At 38.5% G+C, this 26889-nt stretch overlaps 1 protein-coding gene across 2 annotated transcripts in view; it reads right to left on the bottom strand.

The window, feature by feature from the left end:
• Window positions 1-26525, bottom strand: part of MANEA (mannosidase endo-alpha) — a 99540-nt gene extending 73015 nt beyond the window's left edge. For both annotated transcript variants that reach the window (XM_055432937.2, XM_088840707.1), the window contains exons 1-2: window positions 26384-26525; window positions 15847-16428 (exon numbers count right to left, since the gene is read on the bottom strand). In XM_055432937.2, the coding sequence (XP_055288912.2) occupies window positions 15847-16390 (544 nt within the window). In that variant the 5' untranslated portion in view covers window positions 16391-16428; window positions 26384-26525. The remainder of the gene's footprint in view (window positions 1-15846; window positions 16429-26383) is intronic.
• Between the last annotated feature and the right edge of the window lie 364 nt (window positions 26526-26889).

The raw sequence follows: 26889 nt of genomic DNA on the forward strand, positions 1-26889 counted from the left end.
ATATCCTACAGCCCAGATTACTATACCCAGCAAGGATCTCATTCAAATATGAAGGAGAAATCAAAAGCTTTACAGACAAGCATAAGCTGAGGGAATTCAGCATCACCAAACCAGCTCTCCAACAAATGCTAAAGGATCTTCTATAGACAGGAAACACAGAAAGAGTGTATAAACTTGAACCCAAAGCAATAAAGAAAATGGCTACGGGATTGTACTTATCAATAATTACCTTAAATGTAAATGGGTTGAAATTTTCAAAAAGGCTAGGAAACAATTCTCATAGCCATCAATAGTTCAGTGTTGAGTTCATGAATAGTTTTTAAAGTTTGGGACAAACTGTAGTATTTGCTATTTGAAGTACTATTTGTAATTGGCATATTACGATGTAACATTGGTCTTCATTTCCAACTTAAAACGCCTAAAAATGCCTAACAGGTTTTTAGATTTGTGAATTTTAGTTGAAATGTATTTTACGATGTTACTAAACCTGCAGAAATATTGAAATATTTCAGAGAACTTATTCACTGTACATTTAATTTATTTTATTTATAAAAGTTATGAACTGTAGAAAGTTTTACTTGTTGGGTCAAATGCTTGTTGCTTCAAATGCTTTTTGCATTTGAAGTGCTAGTTACAAGAAAATCAAATACCTTCAATGTATAAATGCTATTAAGTTTTTAAAGGACTCTGGAGTATAAGTAAGTTTGTTTAAAGAAATTTAGTCTGTTCAACTTGAAAAAAAAATAAATAAAATTGGATTATTTGATTTAAAAAAAAAAAAAGAAAGTGCAAAATATACAATCTAATAAAGAATTCAAATTAGCTGTTCTAAAGGAACTCAACAAATTACAAGAAAACTTAGAAAGACATTTCAATGAATTCAAGAATAAAAAGATGAACAAATTATTAAAGAGAAGGAAATTATTAAAATTGTTAAAAAGAACCAAACAAAATTCAATGAATGACCTGAAGTATGCACTGCAATAAGGCTGCCCATATGGAAGAAAAAAAAATGTAACTTAGAGGGTAGGAATTTTAAAATGATAGAAGAAAAGAGGGAATTTAAACTAAAAGAGAACGAAGAAACTCTACGTGATCAATGGAAATCCATCAAAAAGACAAATATCAGGATAATCAGGATTCCAGACAGAGAAGGGGGAGGATTTGAAAATTTCCAAAATCTGAGGAAAGACTTGGACATGTAAGTTTACAAAGCTAATAGATCATCCTGCTATCTCAAATCAAAAGGACACCCTCTAAGACTTTAAAGGCAGTCAGGGGGAAAAAAAGAAAGGAATTGAAGCTACAATGGACTACCATTAGGATTTCTCTGCAGACACCCTTCAGGCCAGGGGACAGTGGAAAGACATGTCTGAAGAGTTCAAAGATAAAAATGCCCAGCAAAGAACGGTTTATCTAGCAAAGTTGTGCTTCCCTGGTGGCTCAGATGGTAAAGAATCTGCCTGAAATGCGGGAGACTTGGGTTTGATCCATGGTTCAGAAAGAGTCTTCCGGAGAAGGGAATGGCTACCTGTTCCTGGAGAATTCCTTGGACAGAGAAGCCTGGTGGCCTACAGTCCATGGGGTCGCAAAGAGTAAAACACGACTGAATGACTAATTTCTCTGCAGAAACTCTTCAGGCCAGGGGGGCAGTGGAATGACATATTTGAAGAGGTGAAAGATAAAAAGTTCCCAACCAAGAATGATTTATCTAGCAAAGTTATCCTTCAGATACAAAGAAGTAAAGACTTCCAGACAAACAACATCTAAGGGAGTTCACCACCACTACATCAGCCTTGTACTTACTGCTAAAAGGATTTTAAGCAAAAATGAAAACAAGCTAATCAGTCACATGAAAGCACACAAAATTATACAATACACTGGGAAAGAAGAGAAATATACAGTTAGATTAAGAAAACTATAACTATGGAGTAGGATGGTGTGTTAACCACTCAACAAGAGTACAAAGCCTAAATGAAAGAGGAGGAAAAGTATAGCTACTGTAAGTTACTCATAAATATACAACAAAAAGAGGTAAACTGTGACATCAATAATATAAAGGGAGGAGCAAAATGGTAGACACTTTATTTTTGTTCAAACACTAAGCTGTGTCTGTCTCTCTGTGACCCCATGGAATGCACCACGTGAGGTTCCTCTGTCGTCCACCATCTCCTGGAGTTTGCTCAAATTCGTATCCACTGAGTCAGTGATGCTATCTAACAATCTCATCCTCTGCACACTAAGGAAAAACTTTACAAGTTAAAAGGAAATTGCTATCAGCCTAAACTGGACTGTTTTATCTGTAAGATATTTAAACTAACTCTTTGGTAAAAATAAAACAAAAATCAAAAGCAGATCAATAAAAGACAAAAAAGGAGGAGAAAGAGCATACCATCATGGAAAATAACCTTTACAAATGCAGGCAGAAAAGAAAATAATGGAAATACAAAACCAACACACAATAAGGTAGCGTTAATAAATGCTTTTAATTTAATGCCATTAATAAGAGAAGCTAAAGGCAAAGGAGAAAAGGAAAGATATACCCATCTGAATGCAGAGTTCCAAGGAATAGCAGGAAAGATAAAGCCTTCTTCAGTGATCAATGCAAAGAAATAGAGGACAAAAGAATGGGAAAGACTGGAGATCTCTTTAAGAAAATTAGAGATACCAAGGGAACATTTCATGCAAAGAAGGGCTCGATAAAGGACAGAAATGGTATGGACCTAAGAGAAGCAGAAGACATTAAGAAGAGGTGGCAAGAACACACACAAGAACTATACAAAAAAACATCTTAATTACCCAGAGAACCACGACCGGTGTGATCACTCACCTAGAGCCAGACATCCTGGAATGTGAAGTCAAATGGGCCATAGGAAAAACAATGAACAAAGTTAATGGAGGTGATGGAATTCGAGTTGAGCTATTTCAAATCCTGAAAGATGATGCTGTGAAAGTGCTGCACTCAATATGCCAGCAGATTTGGAAAACTCAGCAGTGGCCACAGGACTGGAAAAGGTCAGTTTTCATTCCAATCCCAAAGAAAGGCAATGCCAAAGAATGTTCAAACTACCACACAATTGTATTCATCTCACATGCTAGCAAAGTAATGCTCAAAATTCTCCAAGCTAGGCTTCAACAGTAGTGAACTGAGAACTTCCAGATGTTCAAGCTGTATTTAGGAAAGACAAAGGAACCAGAGATCAAATTGCCAACATCCACTGGATCACTGAAAAAGCAAGAGAGTTCCAGAAAAACATCTACTTCTGCTTTATTGACTATATCAAAGCCTCTGACCGTGTGGATCACAACAAACTGTGGAAATTTTTTAAAGAGATGGGAATACCAGACCACCTTAGCTGCCTCCTGAGCTATCTGTACGCAGGTCAAGAAGCAACAGTTAAAATTGGACATGGAACAACAGACTGGTTCCAAATCTGGAAAGGAGTACATCAGGGCTGTATATTGCCACCCTTCTTATTTAACTTATATGCAGAATACATCATGCAAAATGCTGGGCTGGATGAAGCACAAGCTGAAATCAAGTATGCCAGGAGAAATATCAATAATCTCAGATACAGAGATGACACCACCCATATGGCAGAAAGTGAAAAGAAACTAAAGAGCCTCTTGATGAAAATGAAAGAGGAGAGTGAAAAAGCTGGCTTAAAACTCAACATTCAGAAAACTAAGATCATGGCATCAGGTCCCATTACTTAATAGCAAATAGAGGAGGAAACAATGGAAACAGTGACAGACTTTATTTTCATGGGCTCCAAATTCACTGCAGATGGTGACAGCAGCTATGAAATTAAAAGACTCTTGCTCCTTGGAAGAAAAGCTATGACCAACCTAGACAGCATATTGAAAAGCAGAGACATCAGTTCGCTGACAAAGGTCCATCAAGTCCAAGCTGTATTTTTCCATTAGTCTTGTATGGATGTGAGAGATGGGCCATAAAGAAAGCTGAGCGCTGAAGAACTGATACTTCTGAACTGTGCTGTCAGAGAAGACTCTTTGAGATTTTCTTGGACTGCAAGGTGATCAATCCTAAAGGAAATCAGTCCTGAATATTCATTGGAAGGATTAATGCTAAAGCTGAAGCTCCAATACTTTGGCAACTTGATGCGAATAACTGACTCACTGGAAAACACCCTGATGCTGGGAAAGACTGAAAGCAGGAGGAGAAGGGCTCGACAAAGGATGAGATGGTAGGATGGCATCACTGACTTGATGGACATGAGTTTGAGCATGCTCTGGGATTTTGTGATGGACAGGGAAGCCTGACAAGCTGCAATCCATGGGGTCGCAAAGAGTCAGGCACAACTGAGTGACTGAACTTAACTGAATAAATTCTTAAGTATCAATAACTACTCTAAACAAAAGTGGATTGAATTCAGCAATCAAAAGGCACTAAGGGTCTGGAAGGATGAAAAATAAGAGCCAACTCTATGGTTCCACCAAGAAAGCTTTAAAGATGCCCATAAACTCAAAGTGAAAGGAGAAAAGGCATTCCATTCAGGTGGGAACCAAAAGGAAACCATGGTAGCTATACTTCTAACTATCAAAAGAGTTGGAAAATCTACAGATACATGAAAAATAAACAAGAAACTCCTGAACAACCAATGGGTGAAAGAAGAAATCAAAATAGGAACCAAAGATTACCTTAAAATAAATGAAAATAAAATCACTTTCTACTAAACCTATCAGTTCTGTTCAGTCGCTCAGTTATGTCTGACTCTTCGTGATCCCATGGACTGCAGCACGCCAGGCCTCGCTGTTCATCACCAACCCCCAGAGCCACCTCAAACTCATGTCCATAGTGTTGGCAATGCCATCCAACCATCTCATCCTCTGTTGTCCTCTTCTCCTCCTGCCTTCAATCTTTCCCAGCATCAGGGTTTTTTCAGATGAGTCAGTTCTTCGCATCAGGTGGCCAAAGTATTGGAGTTTCAGCTTCAGCATCAGTCCTTCCAATGAATATTCAGGACTGATTTCATTTAGGACTGACTGGTTGGATCTCCTTGCAGTCCAGGGTTCCTCTCCAACAGCACAGTTCAAAAGCATCAATTCTTCAGCGATAAGCTTTCTTTATGGCCCAACTCTCACATCCATACATGATTACTGGAAAAACCATAGCCTTGACTAGACGGACCTTTGATGGTGAAGTACTATCTCTGCTTTTTAATATACTGTCTAGGTTGGTCATAAATTTTCTTCCAAGAAGCAAGCATCTTTTAATTTCATGGCTGCACTCACCATCTGCAGTGATTCTGAAGCCCCAAAAAATAAAGTGTCTCACTGTTTCCACTGTTTCTCCATCTATTTTCCATGAAGTGATGGGACCAGATGCCATGATCTTAGTTTCCTGAATGTTGAGTTTTAAGCCAACTTTTTCACTCTCCTCTTTCACTTTCTTATGGGATGCTCCAAAAGCCATTCTGAAAAGGATATTTGTAGTCATAAAATGAAGATGTTAAGAAATGGGAAAATAAACAAAGAAAACAATCTGGCTTTACACCTTGAGGAGCTAATACTTGATAAGAGGAACAAGAACATCCTTTGTTGCTGGCAAACTGGATAGCCATACACAGAAAAGAAAGTTGGGTCTATCCTATACTACTCACAAAAAGCACCTTGAAAGAGATCAAAGACTTAAAATATAAGAAAGACCTGATATAAAACTCCCCGAAGTAAACACAGGAAGGAAGATCTTTGACACTGGTCTTGGCACTGATATTTTGCATATGACACCAAAAGCACAAATAACAAAAGAAAAAATCTTAAAGTAGGACTAATGTCAATCTTAAAAGCTTCTATAGAGCAAAAGCAACAATAACACAATTAAAAGATATATACTGAATAGGAGAAATTGTTTTGCATATCATATAATGAATAAGGGGTTAATATCCATCATTTACAAAAATTCATATAACTCAGTAACAGAAGTATTCCTGCCTGGAAAATCCCATGGATGGAGGAGCCTGGTAGGCTGCAGTCCATGGGGTTGCGAAGAGTCAGACATGACTGAGAGACTTCACTTTCACTTTTCACTTTCATGCATTGGAGGAGCAAATGGCAACCCACCCCAGTATTCTTGCCTGGAGAATCCCAGGGACGGCGGAGCCTGGTGGGCTGCCATCTATGGGGTCACACAGAGTCGGACACGACTGAAGCGACTTAGCAGCAGCAGCAGTAACAAAAACCAGGCCTTTTTCCAAAGAAGACTTAAAAATGGCCAATGGGCACATGAAAAAATTACTAATCACCTGGAAAATATTTACAAGTCAAAACCACAGTGAGATATCCTTTTGTACCTGTATCAACAGTTACCATCAAAAAAACAAGAGATAACAAGTGTATTGAAGATACAGAGAAAAGAGAATCCTCTTATACTGTATCAATGTAAACTGACACAGTCATTATGAAGAACAGTATGGAGGTTCCATAAACAAACTAAAACTAGAAATACTAGATGACTCAGTAATTCAACTCTTGGGTATACACCTGGAGAAAATGATAATTCAAAAAGATACACGCACCCAGCGTTCACTGCAACACTACTTACCATAGCCAGAACATGGAAGCAACCTAAAGTTTCATCAACAGAGGAATGGATAAAGAAGTGGTACATAAACACAATGGAATACTACTCAGCCATAAAAAGGAACAAAATTGTGCCATTTGTGGAGACATGGATGGACCCAGAGACTGTTGTAGAGAGCGAAGTAAGTCAGAAAAACTAATATTGTATATTAATGCATATATGTACAATCTAGAAGAATGGTATAGATGAACTATTTGCAAAGTAGAAATAGAGACACAGACGTAGAAAACAAATGTATGGATACCAAGAGGTGAAGAGGGAGTGAAATGGATTGGGAGATTGGGATTGACATTTATACACACTAGTGTAAAACAAGTAACTGATGAGACCTACTATATAGCACAGGGAACTCTATTCAATTCTCTGTGGTGACCTACATGGGAAGAAAATCCAAAAATGGGGGAATATATGTATAGGTATGGCTGATTCTTTTGAACTGTGGTGTTGGAGAAGACTCTTGAGAGTCCCTTATACTGCAAGGAGATCCAACCAGTCCATTCTAGAGGAGATCAATCCTGGATGTTCATTGGAAGGACTGATGCTAAAGCTGAAACTGTAATACTTTGGCCACCTCATGCGACGAGTTGACTCACTGGAAAAGACTCTGATGCTGGGAAACGTTGGGGGCAGGAGGAGAAGGGGACGACGGAGAATGAGATGGCTGGATGGCATCACCAACTCTGTGGACATGAGTTTGAGTGTACTCCGGGAGGTGGTGATAGACAGGGAAGCCTGGCGTGCTGTAGTTCATGGGGTCGCAGAGAGTCGGACACGACTGAGCGACTGAACTGAACTGAACTGATGGCTGATTCACTTTGCTGTACAACAGAAACACTATAAAGCAACTATACTCCAATTAAAAAAAAAAGAAAAGAAAAACAAGTAATCTTGCCCAAAGTTGATATATAATAGATTCACAGGTCTCTGTATTATTTTGTTCATGAAAAAATCTTGCGTGTCTCTCTACCCATATCAGGTTAACAGTGAGTTGGCAGCTTTTGAAGAGTCAGAAAAATTTAGGAACACTCAATTTCTCCTTTTGGCCCTAGTAGTAGAGACATTAAGAAGACAGAATTAAAAGAGGGAGCGTTTTTATAAAGGGTACATTAATGAGTTGAATTTTCATACACTCAATTACATATTTTTCTAAATTATTTATCTGTGGGACATGATTCTATGTAAATACATGTAACTGAAGTGCCAGAAATTAGAGGGAAGAAAAAGTTGAAGGGAAGAGGGGAAAACAGTAGGAATACTTTGTGACTTTCCATCAGTTAAAGGTGCATATTGTAAACGTCACACCAATCATAAATTGAAGGAATATATCTAGTAAGTCAGAAAAGAATATAAAATGGACTAAACATTTTCAATACAAGTAGAGGCAGAAAAAATTGGGGAAAAGGACTAGAACAGATGCGATAAATGGAAAACAAATAGCAAAATGAAATGCAAAATCAACTGTATCAATATTAAAATAAATGAAATAAAACATGTGTTAAAAAGAAGAGATTGTCAAACTAGGTTTTTTTTTTTTTTAAAAAAAAAAGGCTAAATTATATGCTACAAAATTTGATACAGTACTGATGAATGCAGAAACAAATCACTATAATTATACAATGGAATACGACTAAGCAATAATGACTAAATTTCAAAATAGCAGGCTGAGTAAAAGACTCCCCCGCACACACAAATATTTAATGATTCTATTTTTATTTAAAACATTTACAACAACTACTCTATATGATACATACTTTCCTTGAATGTAGGGAGAGCTAAATAGCAGACAAAAATTTGGGGAATATAGAATATTTTACTTCATAATTGGGGCAATATTTAAACAGATGTATAACATAAAGTGAGGGAAGGAACAAGATGGCGGAGGAATAGGACGGCGAGACCACTCTCTCCCCCACAAATTCATCAAAAGAACATTTGAACACGGAGTAAAGTCCACAAAACAACTTCTGAATGCTGGCAGAGGACGTCAGGCACCCAGAAAAGCAGCCCATTGTCTTCGAAAGGAGGTAGGAAAAAACATAAAAGATAAAAAGCGAGACAAGAGAAGTAAGGACGGAGCTCCGTCCTGGGAAGGGAGGCTTTAAAAAGAGAAAACTTTCCAAACACCAGGAAACATTCTCACTGGCGAATCTGTGGCGAGCCTTGGAAGCTCAGAGGGGCACATAACCCTCTTTTTTTTTTAAGATTTTTTAAAAACCCACAGATTACCTGCCAAAAGGTAACTCCCAGTGGAGAAGCAGCGCAGACGCCTGCATACGCCATTCGCAAGCGGGGGCTGGGCAGGGAGGAGCCGGCTGAACTGCTTAGAGAGAGGACTGGGCTTGAATGCCGCGAGAACAATTTGAGAGAACTGGGGAGAGCAAAGCAGACTGTGGGATAGCTTCCCCACGAAAAGGCGGAAAGCTCTAACCTACAACTCGGCCAGCCCCGCTCACAGAATAAAGGACCGAGCAGAGTGAGCCGGCTGCGGCTGGCCCATCCCCCATCCCCCGCTGAGACAGGCAGGGAGCGCAGCCAGAGCAGGAGCGTGCAACCGCGGCCCCAGAAAGGCATCTGATACAAACTGCACACAGGCTTGTTGCTATTCAGGACTTCTTGGGCTCGGGCCGGTCGATATCCCCCTGAGAAGGTGTGCCGGTTGTACACCCAGAAAACTGAGTGGCGGGGACTGGGGAGGCGATAAGTCGCAGAGACCACGCTTGCCAAACACCTGGTCCCCTGAGCTGCTCAGACCGGGGAAGGCACAAAACGCAGGCCCAACCAACTCTGGGCCTTTGTGGACTACCTGAGAACCTGAACTTGAGCCGCTCAGACCTGAGAAGTGCATACATCCCAGCGCTGGCCTCAGACAGTTCCCGGCAGAGCAACCTAGAGCCTGAGCAGTATAGACTGGGACAGCATACGTGCTGTGAGCGGGGGCAAACCCAGTGTGGCCGAGACGCTGCGAGCACTCCCCACAGACGCCAGAGATATTCGACTGCAGCGTTCCTCCCTTCCCAGAACAGGACTGAACAACTGAGCCTTAAAAAGTGTCCACCCACCCCCTAGTATCAGGGTGGAAATTAGACACGGAAGAGACCAGCAAACAGAAGCTAAAACAGAGGGAACCACCTTGGAAATGACAGAAAGAGACGTCTAGAGGCTACTCCAAGAATAAGACCAAAAACCAGAGGCAAGAGGCTTAAGGCCGAATCCTGAGAACACCAGAGAACTCTTGACTCCAGGGAACATTAATCGATAGGAGCTCATCAAACGTCTCCATACCTACACTAAAACCAAGCACCACCCAAGGGTCAACAAGTTCCAGAGTAAGACATACCACGCAAATTCTCCAGTAACACAGGAAACTAGCCCTGAGCGTCAAAATACAGGCTGCCCAAAGTCACTCCAAACCCACTGACATCTCATAACTCATTACTGGACACTTCATTGCACTCCAGAGAGAACAAATCCAGCTGCACCCACCAGAACACCGACACAAGCTTCCATAACCAGGGAACTTTGACAAGTCACCTGTCCAACCCCACACACAGAGAGGAAACTACATAATAAAGAGATCGCCACAAACGGCCAGAAGAGGGAAAGGCCACCCCAAGCAAAGTATTATAAGCAAGATGAAGAGGCAGAGAAATACCCAGCAAGCAAAGGAACAAGATAAATGCCCACCAACACAAACAAAAGAGGAAGATATAGGGAATCTACCTGATAAAGAATTTCGAATTTTGGTGGTGAAAATGATTCAAAATCTTGAAAGCAAAATGGAGTTACAGATAAATAACCTGGAGAAAAGGATTGAGAAGATGGAAGAAAGGTTTAAGAAGGGCTTAGAGGAAATAAAAAAGAGTCAATATACAATAAATAATGCAATTGATGAGATCAGAAACACTCTGGAGGAACAAACACTAGAATAACAGAGGCAGAAGACAGGATAAGCGAACTAGAAGATAGAATTGTAGAAATAAATGAAACAGAGAGGAAAAAAGAAAAACAAATTAAAAGAAATGAGAACAATATTAGAGACCTCTGGGACAATGTTAAACGCTCCAACATTCGAATCATAGGAGTCCCAGAAGAAGAAGACAAAAAGAAAGACCATGAAAGAATACTTGAGGAGATAATAGTTGAAAACTTCCCTAAAATAGGGAAAGAAATAATCACCCAAGTCCAAGAAACCCAGAGAGTCCCCAACAGGATAAACCCAAGGCGAAATACTCCAAGACACATATTAATCAAATTAACAAAGATCAAACACAAGGAACAAATATTAAAAGCAGCAAGGGAAAAACAGCAAATAACACATAAGGGGATTCCCATAAGGATAACAGCCGATCTTTCAACAGAAACTCTTCAGGCCAGGAGGGAATGGCAAGACATAATTAAAATGATGAAAGAAAATAACCTACAGCCCAGACTACTGTACCCAGCAAGGATCTCATTCAAATACGAAGGAGAAATCAAAAGCTTTACAGACAAGCAAAAGCTGAGAGAATTCAGCATTACCAAACCAGCTCTCCAACAAATGCTAAAGGATCTTTTCTAGACAGGAAACACAGAAACGGTGTATAAACTCGAACCCAAGGCAATAAAGAAAATGGCTACGGGATCGTACTTATCAATAATTACCTTAAACGTAAATGGGTTGAATGACCCAACCAAAAGACAAAGGCTGGCTGAATGGATACAAACACAAGACCCCCATATATGTTGTCTGCAAGAGACCCACCTCAAAACGAGGGACACATACAGACTGAAAGTAAAGGGCTGGAAAAAGATATTCCATGCAAATAGAGAACAAAAGAAAGCAGGAGTAGCAATACTCATATCAGATAAAATAGACTTTAAAACAAAGGCTGTAAAAAGAGACAAAGAAGGAAACTACATAATGATCAAAGGATCAATCCAAGATGAAGATATAACAATTATAAATATTTATGCACCCAACATAGGAGCACCGCAATATGTAAGACAATTACTAACAAGTATGAAAGGGGAAATTAACAATAACACAATAATAGTGGGAGATTTTAATACCCCACTTACATCTATGGATAGATCAACTAAACAGAAAATTAACAAGGAAACACAAACTTTAAATGATTCAATAGAACAGTTAGACCTAATAGATATCTATAGGACATTTCACCCCAAAATAATGAATTTCACCTTTTTCTCAAGTGCACATGGAACCTTTTCCAGGATAGATCACATCCTGGGCCATAAATCTAGCCTTGGTAAATTCAAAAAAGTTGAAATCATTCCATGCATTTTTTCTGACCACAATGCAGTAAGATTAGATCTCAATTACGGAAGAAAAACTATTAAACATGCCAACATATGGAGGCTGAACAACACGCTGCTGAATAATGAACAAATCATAGAAAAATCAAAAGAGAAATCAAAATATGCATAGAAATGAATGAAAATGAAAACACAACAACGCAAAACCTCTGGGACACTGTAAAAGCAGTGCTAAGGGGGAAGTTCATAGCAATACAGGCACACCTCAAGAAACAAGAAAAAAGTCAACTAAATAACCTAACTCTACATCTAAAGCAACTAGAAAAGGAAGAAATGAAGAAACCCAGGGTCAGTAGAAGGAAAGAAATCGTAAAAATTAGGGCAGAGATAAATGCAAAAGAAACAAAAGAGACCATAGCAAAAATCAACAAAGCCAAAAGCTGGTTCTTTGACAGGGTAAATAAAATTGACAAACCACTAGCCAGACTTATCAAGAAACAAAGGGAGAAGAACAAAATCAATAACATTAGAAATGAAAAGAGAGAGATCACAACTGACAACACAGAAATACAAAGGATTATTAGAGAATACTATCAGCAATTATATGGCAATAAAATGAATAACCTGGAAGAAATGGACAAATTCCTAGAAAAGTACAACTTTCCAAAACTGAACCAGGAAGAAATAGAAAATCTGAACAGACCCATCACAAGCACGGAACTAGAGGCTGTAATCAAGAATCTTACAGCAAACAAAAGCCCAGGTCCAGACGGCTTCACAGCTGAATTCTACAAAAAATTTAGAGAAGAGCTAACACCTATTCTACTCAAACTCTTCCAGAAAATTGCTGAGGAAGGGAAACTTCCAAACTCATTCTATGAGGCCACCATCACCCTAATCCCAAAACCTGGTAAAGACCCCACAAAAAAAGAAAACTACAGGCTAATATCACTGATGAACATAGATGCAAAAATCCTTAACAAAATTCTAGCAATCAGAATCCAACAACATATTAAGAAGATCATACATCATGACCAAGTGGACTTTATCCCAGGAATGCAAGGATTCTTCAATATCCGCAAATCAATCAACGTAACACACCACATTAACAAACTGAAAAATAAAAATCATATGATTATCTCAATAGATGCAGAGAAAGCCTTCGACAAAATTCAACATCCATTTATGATAAAAACCCTCCAGAAAGTGGGAATAGAAGGGACATACCTCAACATAATAAAAGCTATATATGACAAACCCACAGCAAACATTATCCTCAATGGTGAAAAACTGAAAGCATTTCCCCTAAAGTCAGGAACAAGACAAGGGTGCCCACTCTCACCACTACTATTCAACATAGTTCTGGAAGTTTTGGCCACATCAATCAAAGCAGAAAAAGACATAAAAGGAAACCAAATTGGAAAAGAAGAAGTAAAACTTTCACTGTTCGCTGATGACATGATCCTCTACACAGAAAACCCTAGAGACTCTACCAGAAAACTACTAGAGCTAATCAATGATTACAGTAACGTTGCAGGATATAAAATCAACACACAGAAATCCCTTGCATTCCTATACACTAATAACGAGAAAATAGAAAGAGAAATTAAGGAAACTATTCCATTCACTGTTGCAACGAAAAGAATTAAATACTTAGGAATATATCTACCTAAGGAAACAAAAGACTTGTACATAGAAAACTATAAAACACTACTGAAAGCAATCAAAGAGGACACTAATAGATGGAGAAATATACCATGTTCATGGATTGGAAGAATAAATATTGTAAAAATGAGTATACTACCCAAAGTAATTTAAACATTCAATGCAATCCCTATCAAGCTACCAACGATATTTTTCACAGAACTAGAACAAATAATCTCACAATTTGTATGGAAATACAAAAAACCTCGAAAAGCCAAAGCAATCTTGAGGAAGAAAAATGGAACTGGGGGAATTAACCTGCCGGACTTCAGGCTCTACTACAAAGCCACAATCATTAAGACAGTATGGTACTAGCATAAAGACAGAAATATAGATCAATGGAACAAAATAGAAAGCCCAGAGATAAATCCACGCACCTATGGATACCTCATCTTTGACAAAGGAGGCAAGAATATAAAATGGAGAAAAGACAGTCTCTTTAACAAGTGGTGCTGGGAAAACTGGTCAGCCACCTGTAAAAGAATGAAACTAGAACACTTCCTAACACCATACACCAAAATAAATTCAAAATGGATTAGAGAGCTAAATGTAAGACCAGAAACTATAAAACTCCTAGAGGAGAACGTAGGCAAAACACTCTCCGACATAAATCACAGCAGGATCCTCCAAGACCCACCTCCCAGAATATTGGAAATAAAAGCAAAAATAAACAAATGGGACCTAATTAAAATCAAAAGCTTCTGCACAGCAAAGGAAACTATAAGTAAGGTGAAAAGACAGCCTTCAGAATGGGAGAAAATAATAGCAAATGAAGCAACGGATAAAGGATTAATCTCCAAAATATACAAGCAGCTCCTGCAGCTCAATTCCAGAAAAATAAATGACCCAATCAAAAAATGAGCCAAAAAACTAAACAGACATTTCTCCAAAGAAGACATAAAGATGGCTAACAAACACATGAAAAAATGCTCAACATCCCTCATAATCAGAGAGATACAAATCAAAACCACAATGAGATACCATTTCACACCAGTCAGAATGGCTGCTATCCAAAAGTCTACATGCAATAAATGCTGGAGAGGATGTGGAGAGAAAGGAACCCTCTTACACTGTTGGTGGGAATGCAAACTAGTACAGCCACTATGGAGAACAGTGTGGAGATTCCTCAAAAAACTGGAAATAGAACTGCCATATGATCCAGCAATCGCACTCCTGGGCATACACACCGAGGAAACCAGAATTGAAAGAGACACATGTACTCCAATGTTCATTGCAGCACTGTTTATAATAGCCAGGACATGGAAGCAACCTAGATGTCCATCTGCAGACGAATGGATAAGAAAGCTTTGGTACATATACACAATGGAGTATTATTCAGCCATTAAAAAGAATACATTTGAATCAGTTCTAATGAGGTGGATGAAACTGGAGCCTATTATACAGAGTGAAGTAAGCCAAAAAGAAAAACACCAATACAGTATACTAACTAACGCATATATATGGAATTTAGAAAGATGCAAATGATTACCCTGTATACGAGACAGCAAAGGAGACACAGATGTATAGAACAGTCTTTGGGACTCTATGGGAAAGGGTGAGGGTGGGATGATTTGGGAGAATGGCACTGAAGCACGTATGTTGTCATATGGGAAACGAATCACTAGTTCGGGGTCAATGCATGTTGTAGGATGCTCGGGGCTGGCATGTGGGGATGACCCAGAGAGAGAATAAAGGGAGGAGGGAGGTGGGAGGGGGGTTCAGGAGGGGGAACTTATGTAAACCTGGGGCGAATTCATGTCAATGTATGGCAAAACCAACCAATATAATATTGTAAAATAATTTGCCTCCAATAAAAAATAAATTAATTACCAAAAAAAAAAAAAAAACATAAAGTGAGAGAATTCATTGTATCTTATGTCAATCATAATTTAATAAAATTCACAGAGTATTAAATTAGAAATCAATAAAAATAATACACCCAGAAATGTTAGTGTTCATGTGTTAACATAACAACAGTTTAAAATAGAGTTTGTAAGTTTAAAATTATAAACTTATAATGTGAGATTAATTAATAATTTCTGACCCCGTGGACTGTAGCCCACCAGCCTCCTCTGTCCATGGGATTTTCCTAGCAAGAATACTGGGGTGGGTTGCCATTTCCTTCCTTGAGGGATCTTTCCAACCCAGGGATCGAACCCCTGTCTCCTGCATTGCAGGCGAAATGTTTGCCGCTGAGCCAGCAGGGAAGGTCAATTATTAGTAGTAATTAATGTTCTATAAAAATTTACTTATACATTCACATACATATCTAAAATACTTACCAATTGAAGCTGAGTACATTTGTTTCATGTGAGTTTCAATGACAGAAGGATCCCGAGAGCTGTAACTTCCCAACTCAGGATAAAACCTGGAGCCAATGTCATCAGGGGGGTTGTGCTTCCCTTTGGGATATTTCTTGGTTATCCTAGGGTCCCAGTGTGAGAGAACTGGATGGTTCCAATGTATATATTTACCATCAAATTGTGGATTTCCATACCAACTGTAATAAAATACATGTAAGTAATAATTCAGAGGTGGCAGTTCTTCTGGACTAAGTTCAGAGGCTACGGATGCTTTCACAGTGATTTCCTCAGTTTTTAAGTTCTTGATGTTTGTTTCACTGTTGATTTTGTCACTCTTTTGGGAATCAAAAACTTTCGTCAAATGAGGAGCTCGTTGCCGAATTTCTGGAAGAAGGTCAAGTCCAAAAGGATCTCCAAAAGCTGCTTTATTTGGTCTCAGCATTTTTAAACCCATCATCAGAGAGAAAATAAATAGAATAAAAAGTGACAAAATGAAACAAGTCCTTCTTCGAAATTTTGCCATGATGTCATTCTTTAAACTCCAAAATGGTAAATGTTTAGCTGTAACGTAGAGAAAAACAACTATTAGTAAGTGGTATTAATAATATTTTCCAATATATTCAAAGGAAAACGAAAACCCATAAAGTTTGTTACACTGAAAAATTTTAAAGAGTATTATGATGTTAATTATATAATCAAATATTAATAGCTACAGAAAGAATCTATACATAATTAGACTGAATAGCAGTATTTATTTGGAAATATCACAATCATATTTTTGTCAAATAAAGATTTTAAACATGTTATTTAAGAAAGTAAATATATTTTTCATCCTTTGGACAGATTTTACATATACTGATATAGAAAAGAAACATTCCACCCAGAGACTAAAATTTTCTAAATATAAAATCAAAACTTCAGATTTAAAAAGGAAATATTTATGAATATATTAAAAGCCTAGTCATTCAACAAACTTATTATCTGACTGCCTCAATTATAATCACCTTTTTTTCCCCACCCCATTTCACCAACTCAAGTATATACTCAACATTGATCTTGTCTCTCATCTCGCATTATAGAATACATTCCGTTCCGTTCCGTTCCGTCGCTCAGTCGTGTCCGACTCTATGCGACCCCATGGACTGTAGCCTACCAGGCTCCTCCGTCCATGGGATTCTCCAGGTAAGAATACTGGAGTGGGTTACCGTTTCCTTCTCCAGATAGAATACATTACACACATCAAAATTTTATGTTCTATGTGTCCCTTAAACATTTTTAAAATTTTCCTCCTTTTGTCTCTCCATGGTTCAGTCTGAATATTTTCTTCTGAACTATCTTCAATTTCCTGACTCTCTTCAGTGGCAACTAATTTCAGTTATAAATTTAGTCTTAAATTTTTCATTTGATTCTTCTCAAAGATATCAGCTTTCTGCTAAAATTTCCTATTCCTTGAATTTTGTAATCCCATTTATTTAAAGTCTACCTCTAATAACCTGAATTTGAATATCCTGATTCTGTTTCTATTGCCTGTTTGGCTTTTTCCTCTTAATATTCAGACAGTAACTATTTTTTTATAGGCTAAATTATTGTTTCTTACTAAATGCTAAACAGGCTCCAAAAATCACTGCAGATGGTGATTGCAGCCATGAAATTAAAAGACGCTTACTCCTTGGAAGGAAAGTTATGACCAACCTAGATAGCATATTAAAAAGCAGAGACATTCTTTGCCAACAAAGGTCCATCTAGTCAAGGCTATGATTTTTCCAGTGGTCATGTATGGATGTGGGAGTTGGACTGTGAAGAAAGCTGAGCGCCAACAAATTGATGCTTTTGAACTGTGGTGTTGGAGAAGACTCTTGAGGGTCTCTTGGACTGCAAGGAGGTCCAACCAGTCCATCCTAACGGAGATCAGCATTGGGTGTTCATTGGAAGGACTGATGCTAAAGCTGAAACCCCAATACTTTGATCAACTCATGCGAAGGGTTGACTCACTGGAAAAGACTCTGATGCTGGGAGGGATTGGGGGCAGGAGGAGAAGGGGACGACAGAGGATGAGATGGCTGGATGGCATCACCGACTCGATGGACATGAGTTTGAGTGAACTCCTGGAGTTGGTGATGTACAGGGAGGCCTGGCGTGCTGTGATTCATGGGGTCGCGGAGAGTCGGACACGACTGAGCGACTGAACTGAACACACAGAATATAAAAAGTTTCAGAGATAATGTGAGGCTCTACATGCCATCTTCCCTCAAAGAAAGCATATTTTTATTTCTTGAAGACTTTTAGGGTAGAGGAAGATTATCTTAGTATAATCACATTGGAAGGGCTGGTGCTGAAGCTGAAGCCCCAATACTTTGGACATGTGATGCAAACAGCTAACTCATTGGAAAAGATTATGATGTTGGCAAAGACTGAGGTCAAGAGGAGAAGCGGGTGACAAAGGATGAGATGGTTGGATGGCACCACTGACTCAAGTAGACATGAGTTTGAGCAAACTGAGGGAGATTGTGAAAAACTGGGAAGCCTAGTGTGCTACAGTTCATGGGGTCGCAAAAAATCGGACACAACTTAGTGATTGAACAACAACAATCACAGATGGAAATCTTCAAAACTGGGTTTCAGTTCAGTTCAGTTCAGTCGCTCAGTTGTGTCTGACTCTTTGCAACCCCATGAATCACAGCACGCCAGGCCTCCCTGGGTTTAAGTCCGTGCAAATATTTGGTGTATTTCTGATTCATCTTTACTCCATTATACTTACAAGTTCTGAAATCAAAGTCACAAGTATTTACCAAGATTCCTCCTCTAGGATGAGCTTTAGAAGGGCCCTGGATTCCAATTTTGGTCCCCAAAGAGCCATGAAACTACCGAAAGCTCTGTTCATTTTCTCAGTTGCCATTTTTTCCTCATATTTTCAGCTTCTCTGGTGCTACTTTTGAAGCACAGGTTTTAAATAATGCCCCTATTTCCCACCTTAATCTCTCAAAGAATAATATAAGTTGTAGGGCTCAGAATCATTCAAATATTCATATAATGCCACCTGAATTCGCTTATATCCTTAGTGTAATAAAAGACTTTTCTATACATAAGACTCAAAATTCAGATGCAACAAATTAAAAAAAAAAAGATTACATAAATTTTTAAATATATATATCAAAAAACACTACAAAATAAAGTGAAAAGACAACTGACAATCTGAATGAAAATATTTGAAAGATCTTCAGTATCATGCAATATTAGAAAAATGTAAATTCAGTTCAGTTCAGTCTCTCAGTCAAGTCCAACTCTCTGCAACCCCATGAACTGCAGAACGCCAGGCCACTCTGTCCATCACCAACTCCCGGAGTTCACTCAAACTCAAAACCACACAAATGTATCATTTCTTATCTATGAAGTTGGCAAAAAATAAAAAGCATGAAACTACATCCTGTTGGCAAGAACAGTGAGAAAATAACCACTCTTATGTGTTGATAGTGAATAAAATCTGTATAACCTTTTTTTGGAATTTGGCAATATATAACAAAATTATACATCCATTTTCCTTTGATTCAAGAATCCTCCTTCACAGAATTTACCCTGAAAATATACAACCAATAGTAAGTACATAAGTTAATATGCAGCATTGTTTGTAAAATACTGAGTATTCAGAAAAAATGAGGAAGAGCTCTGAGATGAAAGAGATTCTGTGGATATACTGCTAAGTGAAAAAAGCAAAATGACAATAAGAAAAAATAGATTTTCCCAAGTGAGCAAAAGAAACAGAAAAACAAGAATCTAATAAAGTTGATTATCTACAGAGGGTAAAGAGAAACTGAAAAATATGGGGTGATTAAAACAGGGTAGAAGTGTGGACAATGAAAGTAACTGAGTATAACTTTTTATAAGGAGAAGGCAATGGCATCCCACTCCAGTACTATTTCCTAGAAAATCCCATGGATGGAGGAGCCTGGTAGGCTGCAGTCCATGGGGTCGCTAAGGGTCAGACACGACTGAGTGACTTCACTTTCACTTTTCACTTTCACACATTGGAGAAGGAAATGGCAACCCACTCCAGTGTTCTTGCCTGGAGAATCCCAGGGACGGGGGAGCCTGGTGGGCTTCCGTCTATGGGGTCACAGAGTCGGACACGACTGAAGTGACTTAGCAGTAGCAGGGTATATAAACACTGATGTAAAAAAATAAAATAGCCTTGATTCAGCACTGAAAAAAAAAAAAAAAACTTTTTATATAGGTTTGTCATTTTAAGTTATGTTACATTTCACATACTCAAAACAAAATATATTAAAGGTTAAATTCCAGTTAATAAGTAGATTATTTTATGCTATGATGAAGGTTAGCAATTCTTAAAATATTTAATGTGCATTGTTAAAATAAGCAATATAAGTCAGAATATGGGGCTCAGGTTGTTCACTGACAAAAAAACAAAAAGAAAAAAGTGTTACAAACATAGAAAGTAGGAGGCTAAAATGAAACGTGTTGTCAGACTGCAATTGGCAGTATCAATATGGATGCATAGCTTTTAAAAGATAAACAAATTCATGTGTGGGGGCGGGTAAATGGGTGTGTACACATACAGATACATGCACATTATTTCCTAGTTCTGTCCACCGAGAGTCTAGACCCAAAGAAATCCTTGCAGCAATAAGCCCATCTGATGCCAAGTTTTTGAATTTTACATATACTTCTCTACTTAATAGAACCAGGTTGATTTCAAGAATGTGGCTAAGAAAGTACAAGATGAGCTTGGAACAACTTATAAAGGAAAATCAGCCTGAAATGAAAACCAGTATGGCCTGAAAATCAGGAATTACTCAAAAAATGTAGAGATATGTTCATAGGACAAAGAAGTTAGCTTGAAGAGGCAACTACTGACTAAATCTGGGACGATTTCAAAATCAAAATTATGAATAAGAATAATAAATTACAGACATAAAGTAAGACTTTATGAATCTATACTGATATTTTTAAAATGTGAAAATAAATGGAATAAAAAAGACATACTGGAATACCAATTAATACATTTAGTCTAATTCCATTATTCCATCTAAATGTATTAATTGGTATTCCAGTATATCTTTTTTATTCCATTTATTTTCACATTTTAAAAATATCAGTATAGATTCATAAAGTCTTACTTTATGTCTGTAATTTATTATTCTTGTGCTGTGATTCATGGGGTCACGGAGAGTCGGACACGACTGAGCAACTGAACTGAACTGAACTGAACTTGGCTACAGCTGTATCAAGCAAGAATCATTAATGGATATTAATGAGGGGTTCAAAGAAATAGCATTTATGAGAAACAGGATATCTACATATTGGCAGAGTATCCCTCCCACAAAAAAGATACCAAATTAACTACAAAGGGAGATATATACAGCAACTGAACAGTGCGGAACCTAGCAGACACCGCCTTACACAAGTAATCAAAATTAACTTTATCAGTTGATTTGAATAAATAAACATGAGTCTATAGAGTGAATGCATACACTAAGAAAAACATACAATCATTGCTGCAGTATTTCTGTCAACACTAATCTGGATCTAATCATGAAGAAACATCAGACAACATATTAAGATACTCTCTTACACATAAATGTACCTACATATATATGTATACATATATGCATATGTACACATATTACATACAATGTGTATATAAAATTATATACAATGTAATATATGAGTGTGTGTGTCTGTGTCACAATAAAGCAAATGTTTTATGGCAAAATATTATCATTTGGTGAATCCACAGGAAAAATATACAGAGATTTTCAAGTTGTTTATTTTTTGAAACTTTTAAGTCTAAAATCATTTAAAAACAGGTAAGAAAGAAAAAAAAGCTATCACCAGCAAACTGGAGGACATGAACTCTTAATATAAACCTGCTTATTTCCAGGAAGGACCAACCCATACAGTCCTTCAACTCTGCACTGCAGGACTCCAGGGAGTAATATTCCTTTGTACGGAATGTGACAGTCTTGTGCATAGGAATAAAGGGATGATATAACCATTCTGACCTGCCTCTATGATTTGTTGTCCTAAAATTTCAAAGTTGACAGAATAAAAACAAATCCTTCCCTTTACTTAAAGAAACTGAGAATTTTTGACAAGTCATTAAGTAGGAAAAAAAAATACGCGTGTAATAGGAGCTCAACTATATTAAGGAGACAAAGAGGAAGACTTCAAAGTGCACTTAAACAAGTATAATGACTACCTGTGGGTAATCATTTACTTTGTGATATTTTCTTATGCTGTCTTCTAAAGTTAGAACATAATATTTCATAAGGAAGAAAAATTGATATGGAGTGGGTATTTTATAAGGAAATAATCAATGGTAATGAATATTCACAAATCATAGAGAATGGGAACAATAACTACTCAATTTAGAAATTATAAGATTTTTGAAACACTTATCAGCTGAATGGGGCTAAATTCAAGGAAGAGTCAGGATACATAATGGAAAGAATATTGATTCAGGAATTTGAAGATCTATGTTTAAATCACCTATGTCGACCTAACTGTGTGACCCTGAGTTTTTTTTAAAACTTGTCTAAAACAAAATTAACTGTTCTGACAAAGTTGTTCTGTAAATCATGCAAGATAATATAAGCAAAATAAAAAGGGTAATGTTTTAATAAAATAATACGAATTAGATTTAAAAAAAGAAAAGTGAAGAAATATGAAACAGTTCTGAGACATTTACATATTTGTTAGACCCACTTCTCAGAGCAATAGATGAATACAAAACACCTATTTATAAAAGCTGCTGCTCCCTCCTTTACCTCTAAATCTATTTCTCTTTTCCTTTCATATTACCTCCAATAAGTCTAATCTACCTAAATAAAGACAGGCCTCCTGTGCTTAAAATTTGGACTCTGCAGTTCAAATTCTAGTTGGCCTTTTTCTAGGCCATTTCACCTAAATAAATGACTTGAAAATTTCCCTTCCTTTCTCACCTTTACAATGAGTTATTACCTCACGCAAAGGATTTTTATGAGGATGAAATAAGTTAATATTACAAAACCCTTGGAATCATTTCCGGCTTAGTGTAATACTGAATGAATACAAACAAGTATTTATTTTGACGACGACTGTTATTAAAGATAGGTGTCTGGCAAGCAGTCAGGTAACACACAGTTCACTCTCTCTAAATACCTATTCTCCATATGGCTAATTTCTGGACTACTACACTAATCCATCAAGACAAAGCTAAACTGTTGCTTCTTCTTGATACTTCTCCCAATGATTCCAGACTGAAAAATACTCACATTCCCATATAGTCTATTATGACACTATTACCTACTTTTTAAATTGGCATTTCTTTATCTATTGCACCATGCTATTTAATACATTATACATCCTACTAGATTATTCCATAAGATCCAGAAATGGAGTCCTTACCTTTACACTATAGTAGAACCCAATATATCTTACATTTAGTCAATGACCATTAAATGTTCAACTTAAAAAATTTAATTTCTGGCCCTTTTGTTTTTGACATTGGTATCTATTGGGGCAGTATGTGTACAAACAGGTTCTACAGACTATACATAAAGTTGACATGCCAAGTCTATAGTGAACATATTATATAGGAAGAATCATAGCTAAATAGATAGATCCAATAATTTTTAAAATTCATTTTATCAAAAATTGTGTCCAAATTAGCAAAACAATGAAACTTGAGATGACTAACAGGTCTAATGATCTTTAGTAGAAAAAGTGTGGTGGAACTACTTAATTGGTTTCAAAACAAAAAATTTCCAGAAGTCACCTCAGAGGAAAAAAGTTGCAAGTTAATTACAGATGTATAGATTTCCAAAGGAGTAACCTACTCAATACTCAGGGTATTGGATAAGAGAAAATCTAGCATCTTCAAAGGGCACATGATAAAATAATACACAGACGTAATACATTTGTTCTTTTGAAACTCTATGGCTTCTACTTTTGCTTTATGTGATTTGGAGGTCTTTCAATCTTTGAAATGATTGACTTTAACTTGTAGGTCTAGCGAGATATAAGAGATCCTGAACTGAATCAGTGATACTATGATTTCAAAAAGGATTAGTTCCAATCCTGCTATGCAGAAAGCCCCCCAAAATTTCATTTTTTAGCTTTTATTATGTTATACAGATCTCTGATGGCTTTCTTTTTCTAGCTGTTTTCCTGACATTATTTTCTAAGAAACGACTGAAGAGAAATATAACTATTCTAGCTTTTGATTGTAGTATTGGAGAAGACTCTTGAGAGTCCCTTAGACTGCAAGGAGATCAAAGCAGTCAATTCTAAAGGAAATCAGTCCTGAATATTAATTGGAAAGACTGATGCTGAAGCTGAAGTTCCAATACTTTGGCCACCTGATGTGAAGAACTGACTCATTGGAAAAGACCCTAATGCTGGGAAAGATTGAAGGTGAGAGGAGAAGGGGACGACGGAGAATGAGATGGTTGGATGGCATTACCGACTCGATGGACATGAGCTTGAGCAAGCTCGAGGGGATGGTGATGTACAGCGAAGTCTGGTGTGCTGCAGCCCATGGGGTCACAAAGATTCAGACACGAATGAGTGACTGAACTGAACTAAATTACCAACAGAGCAGTTGCCAACTTTTTCCCAGTACTTGGGCTAACAAATGGCTGAGTAACCTGAGATTAAGCAATGAGCAGAGCAGAGAAACACAGTTCTAGAACTCAAGCTCCTCCTGTTATCACACCTTCCTACAACATTTTAGACAAAGCAAGCTTAGAGAATACACCACAAATTTTGTGACAGATGAAAACTGCTGACGTGATTATGTTTTCACTTAAAGACGATTATCTGTTATTCAGTTCAGTTCAGTAGTTCAGTCGCTCAGTCGTGTCCGACTCTTTGCAACCCCATGAATCACAGCATGCCAGGCCTCCCTGTCCATCACCAACTCCCGGAGTTCACTCAAACTCATGTCCATCGAGTCAGTGATGCCATCCAGCCATCTCATTCTCTGTCGTCCCCTTCTCCTCCTGCCCCCAATCACTCCCACATCAGTCTTTTCCAGTAAGTCAACTCTTCGCATGAGGTGGCCGAAGTATTGGAGTTTCAGCTTTAGCATCAGGCCTTCCAATGAACACTCAGGACTGATCTCCTTTAGGATAGACTGGTTGGATCTCCTTGCAGTCCAACGGACTCTCAAGAGTCTTCTTCAACACCACTACCTACTCATAAACCTAGTCCAAATTAAATCTGAAGAAAGTTTATTTTCCTACATACTCAATACTCACTGTGTGACTGACAGCAACAGCTCTGGTAATGTTTTATGCATAGAACCTGGAAGTCGACAAGATTCCCTACACAACACTATTTTTTCAAGGTTTACATATAGTTCAATATGAATAGAGTAACATACTGACATGGAAATGATGTGCAATCGTGTGACTTAATATTATCAATACCTAGATTTTATTTTGTATTTTTCTTTCAACTATTGTCTAAATTTGGTTGTTGTTTAGTTGCTAAACACGTCTGACTCTTTGAGACTCCATGAACTGTATGGAGCCCACTCCTCTCTCCATGGGATTTCCCAGGCAAGAATCCTGGAGTGGGTTGCCATTTCCTTCTCCACGGGATCTTCCCAACTCAGGGATCAAACAGGGATTTCTTGCATTGCAGGTGGATTCTTTACCACTGAGACACCCAGGAAGCTCCTGTTTTAATACTTTAACATAACCAACTTATTCAAGTCTTACTTGCCTTTTTCTGAAGTCATAGAATTAACATTATCTTTCCTTGCTTTATTTTTGTAAAGTACTTCCACATTTTTCCTTAACTCATATCTGCAGGGTCTCTAACCGTTGAAACAGAAACCAACAGTCCTAACTGCCTAAATTTTCATTGGTTCCTCTGGAAAATAGGAAGAGATACTATTCCAGCAGAGTTGCATCCTTCGATTCAGCAAACTGTAACAGTCTAAAATGATAGTGCCAAACGTGGAACAGGTGACTGGAAAACGCATCTCCGCGTTGGCCTCCCCACCCTGGCTCTCCTCTCCCCTCGCCTAGGCGTCCGGAGACCGGAGCCTGCCACCTTCCTGCCGCAGCCCAAGCCAGGTAGGCCTCGACCTTCTCACTTGCCCCTAAGGCACAAGGTCGAGTCTGGGGACAGAAGCATAAAGCGCTGAAAGGCTTTTCCATCACTCCTAAAATTCCCAACTTCCTGGGGAAAGAAAAATACCGAGGCGACAAGAGGTTCCGCTGCAAAAAAGTGGCGGAGACGAGGCCGACAGACTCGGGATAAAGTAGGAGAGAAGACAACAAAACTAATCCTAGCAAAATTAGGTATATGAGCGACGGAGTGGGGTTGCCGAGTTCTCGAGGCTCGCAGCGAGACGCAGCCCACCGCGGCCGCCGCAGGGCGTTGGGGCGCAGGGTCAAAGGCCACCTGCAGGCGAGCAGATTGGCTGGCGGGTAAGAGCGCAGGCGCTGAGGGTGGCCTCAGTGCTGGCCACAACTGAGCCAGCTGGGCCCAGAAATCTCCAGCTACTCACCAGGGTCCGGGAATCCAGACACCAGTAGAGAATCAGCCGGCGGAGACGTTGAACCTGAAAGCAGAGGCAGCCCGCAGCCGCCCTGCAGTGAGCCTGAGCAGCCCCGCCTCCCGAAGGGCGCGCGCACCGCGTACTGGGAGCCCCTAGGGGCGGGGCCAGAGTGGGGTGGGGCTCGCTGAGTGGGCGGGGCTCTGGTTTCCCGGCACAGGTCTCTCGGGTCTGTAAGGGACGGAAAGGGGTGTAGGTGCATACCGGGAGAGATTTTTCTGTGCATTTCCTACGAATGGAGCAAAGGGGCAGAGTTAAGTTAAGCTGGACTCCCCCCAGCCCCTTTTCCCCAACTAGAGAAAACCCATTCCTTAGAAACTGGTGTTCTAAGGTTCTGCTGGAAAGCTTTAAAAGTGAAAGTCGCTCAGTGGTCTCTTTGTGAATTCTCAGGCCTGGGTAGCTTTTCCCTTCTCCAGGGGATCTTCCCAACCCAGGGATTGATCCCAGGTTTCGCACAT

The sequence above is a fragment of the Moschus berezovskii genome, chromosome 10, assembly GCF_049115385.1.
Source record: "Moschus berezovskii isolate FMDL1 chromosome 10, NW_MosBer_1.0, whole genome shotgun sequence".
Classification (NCBI taxonomy): domain Eukaryota; kingdom Metazoa; phylum Chordata; class Mammalia; order Artiodactyla; family Moschidae; genus Moschus; species Moschus berezovskii.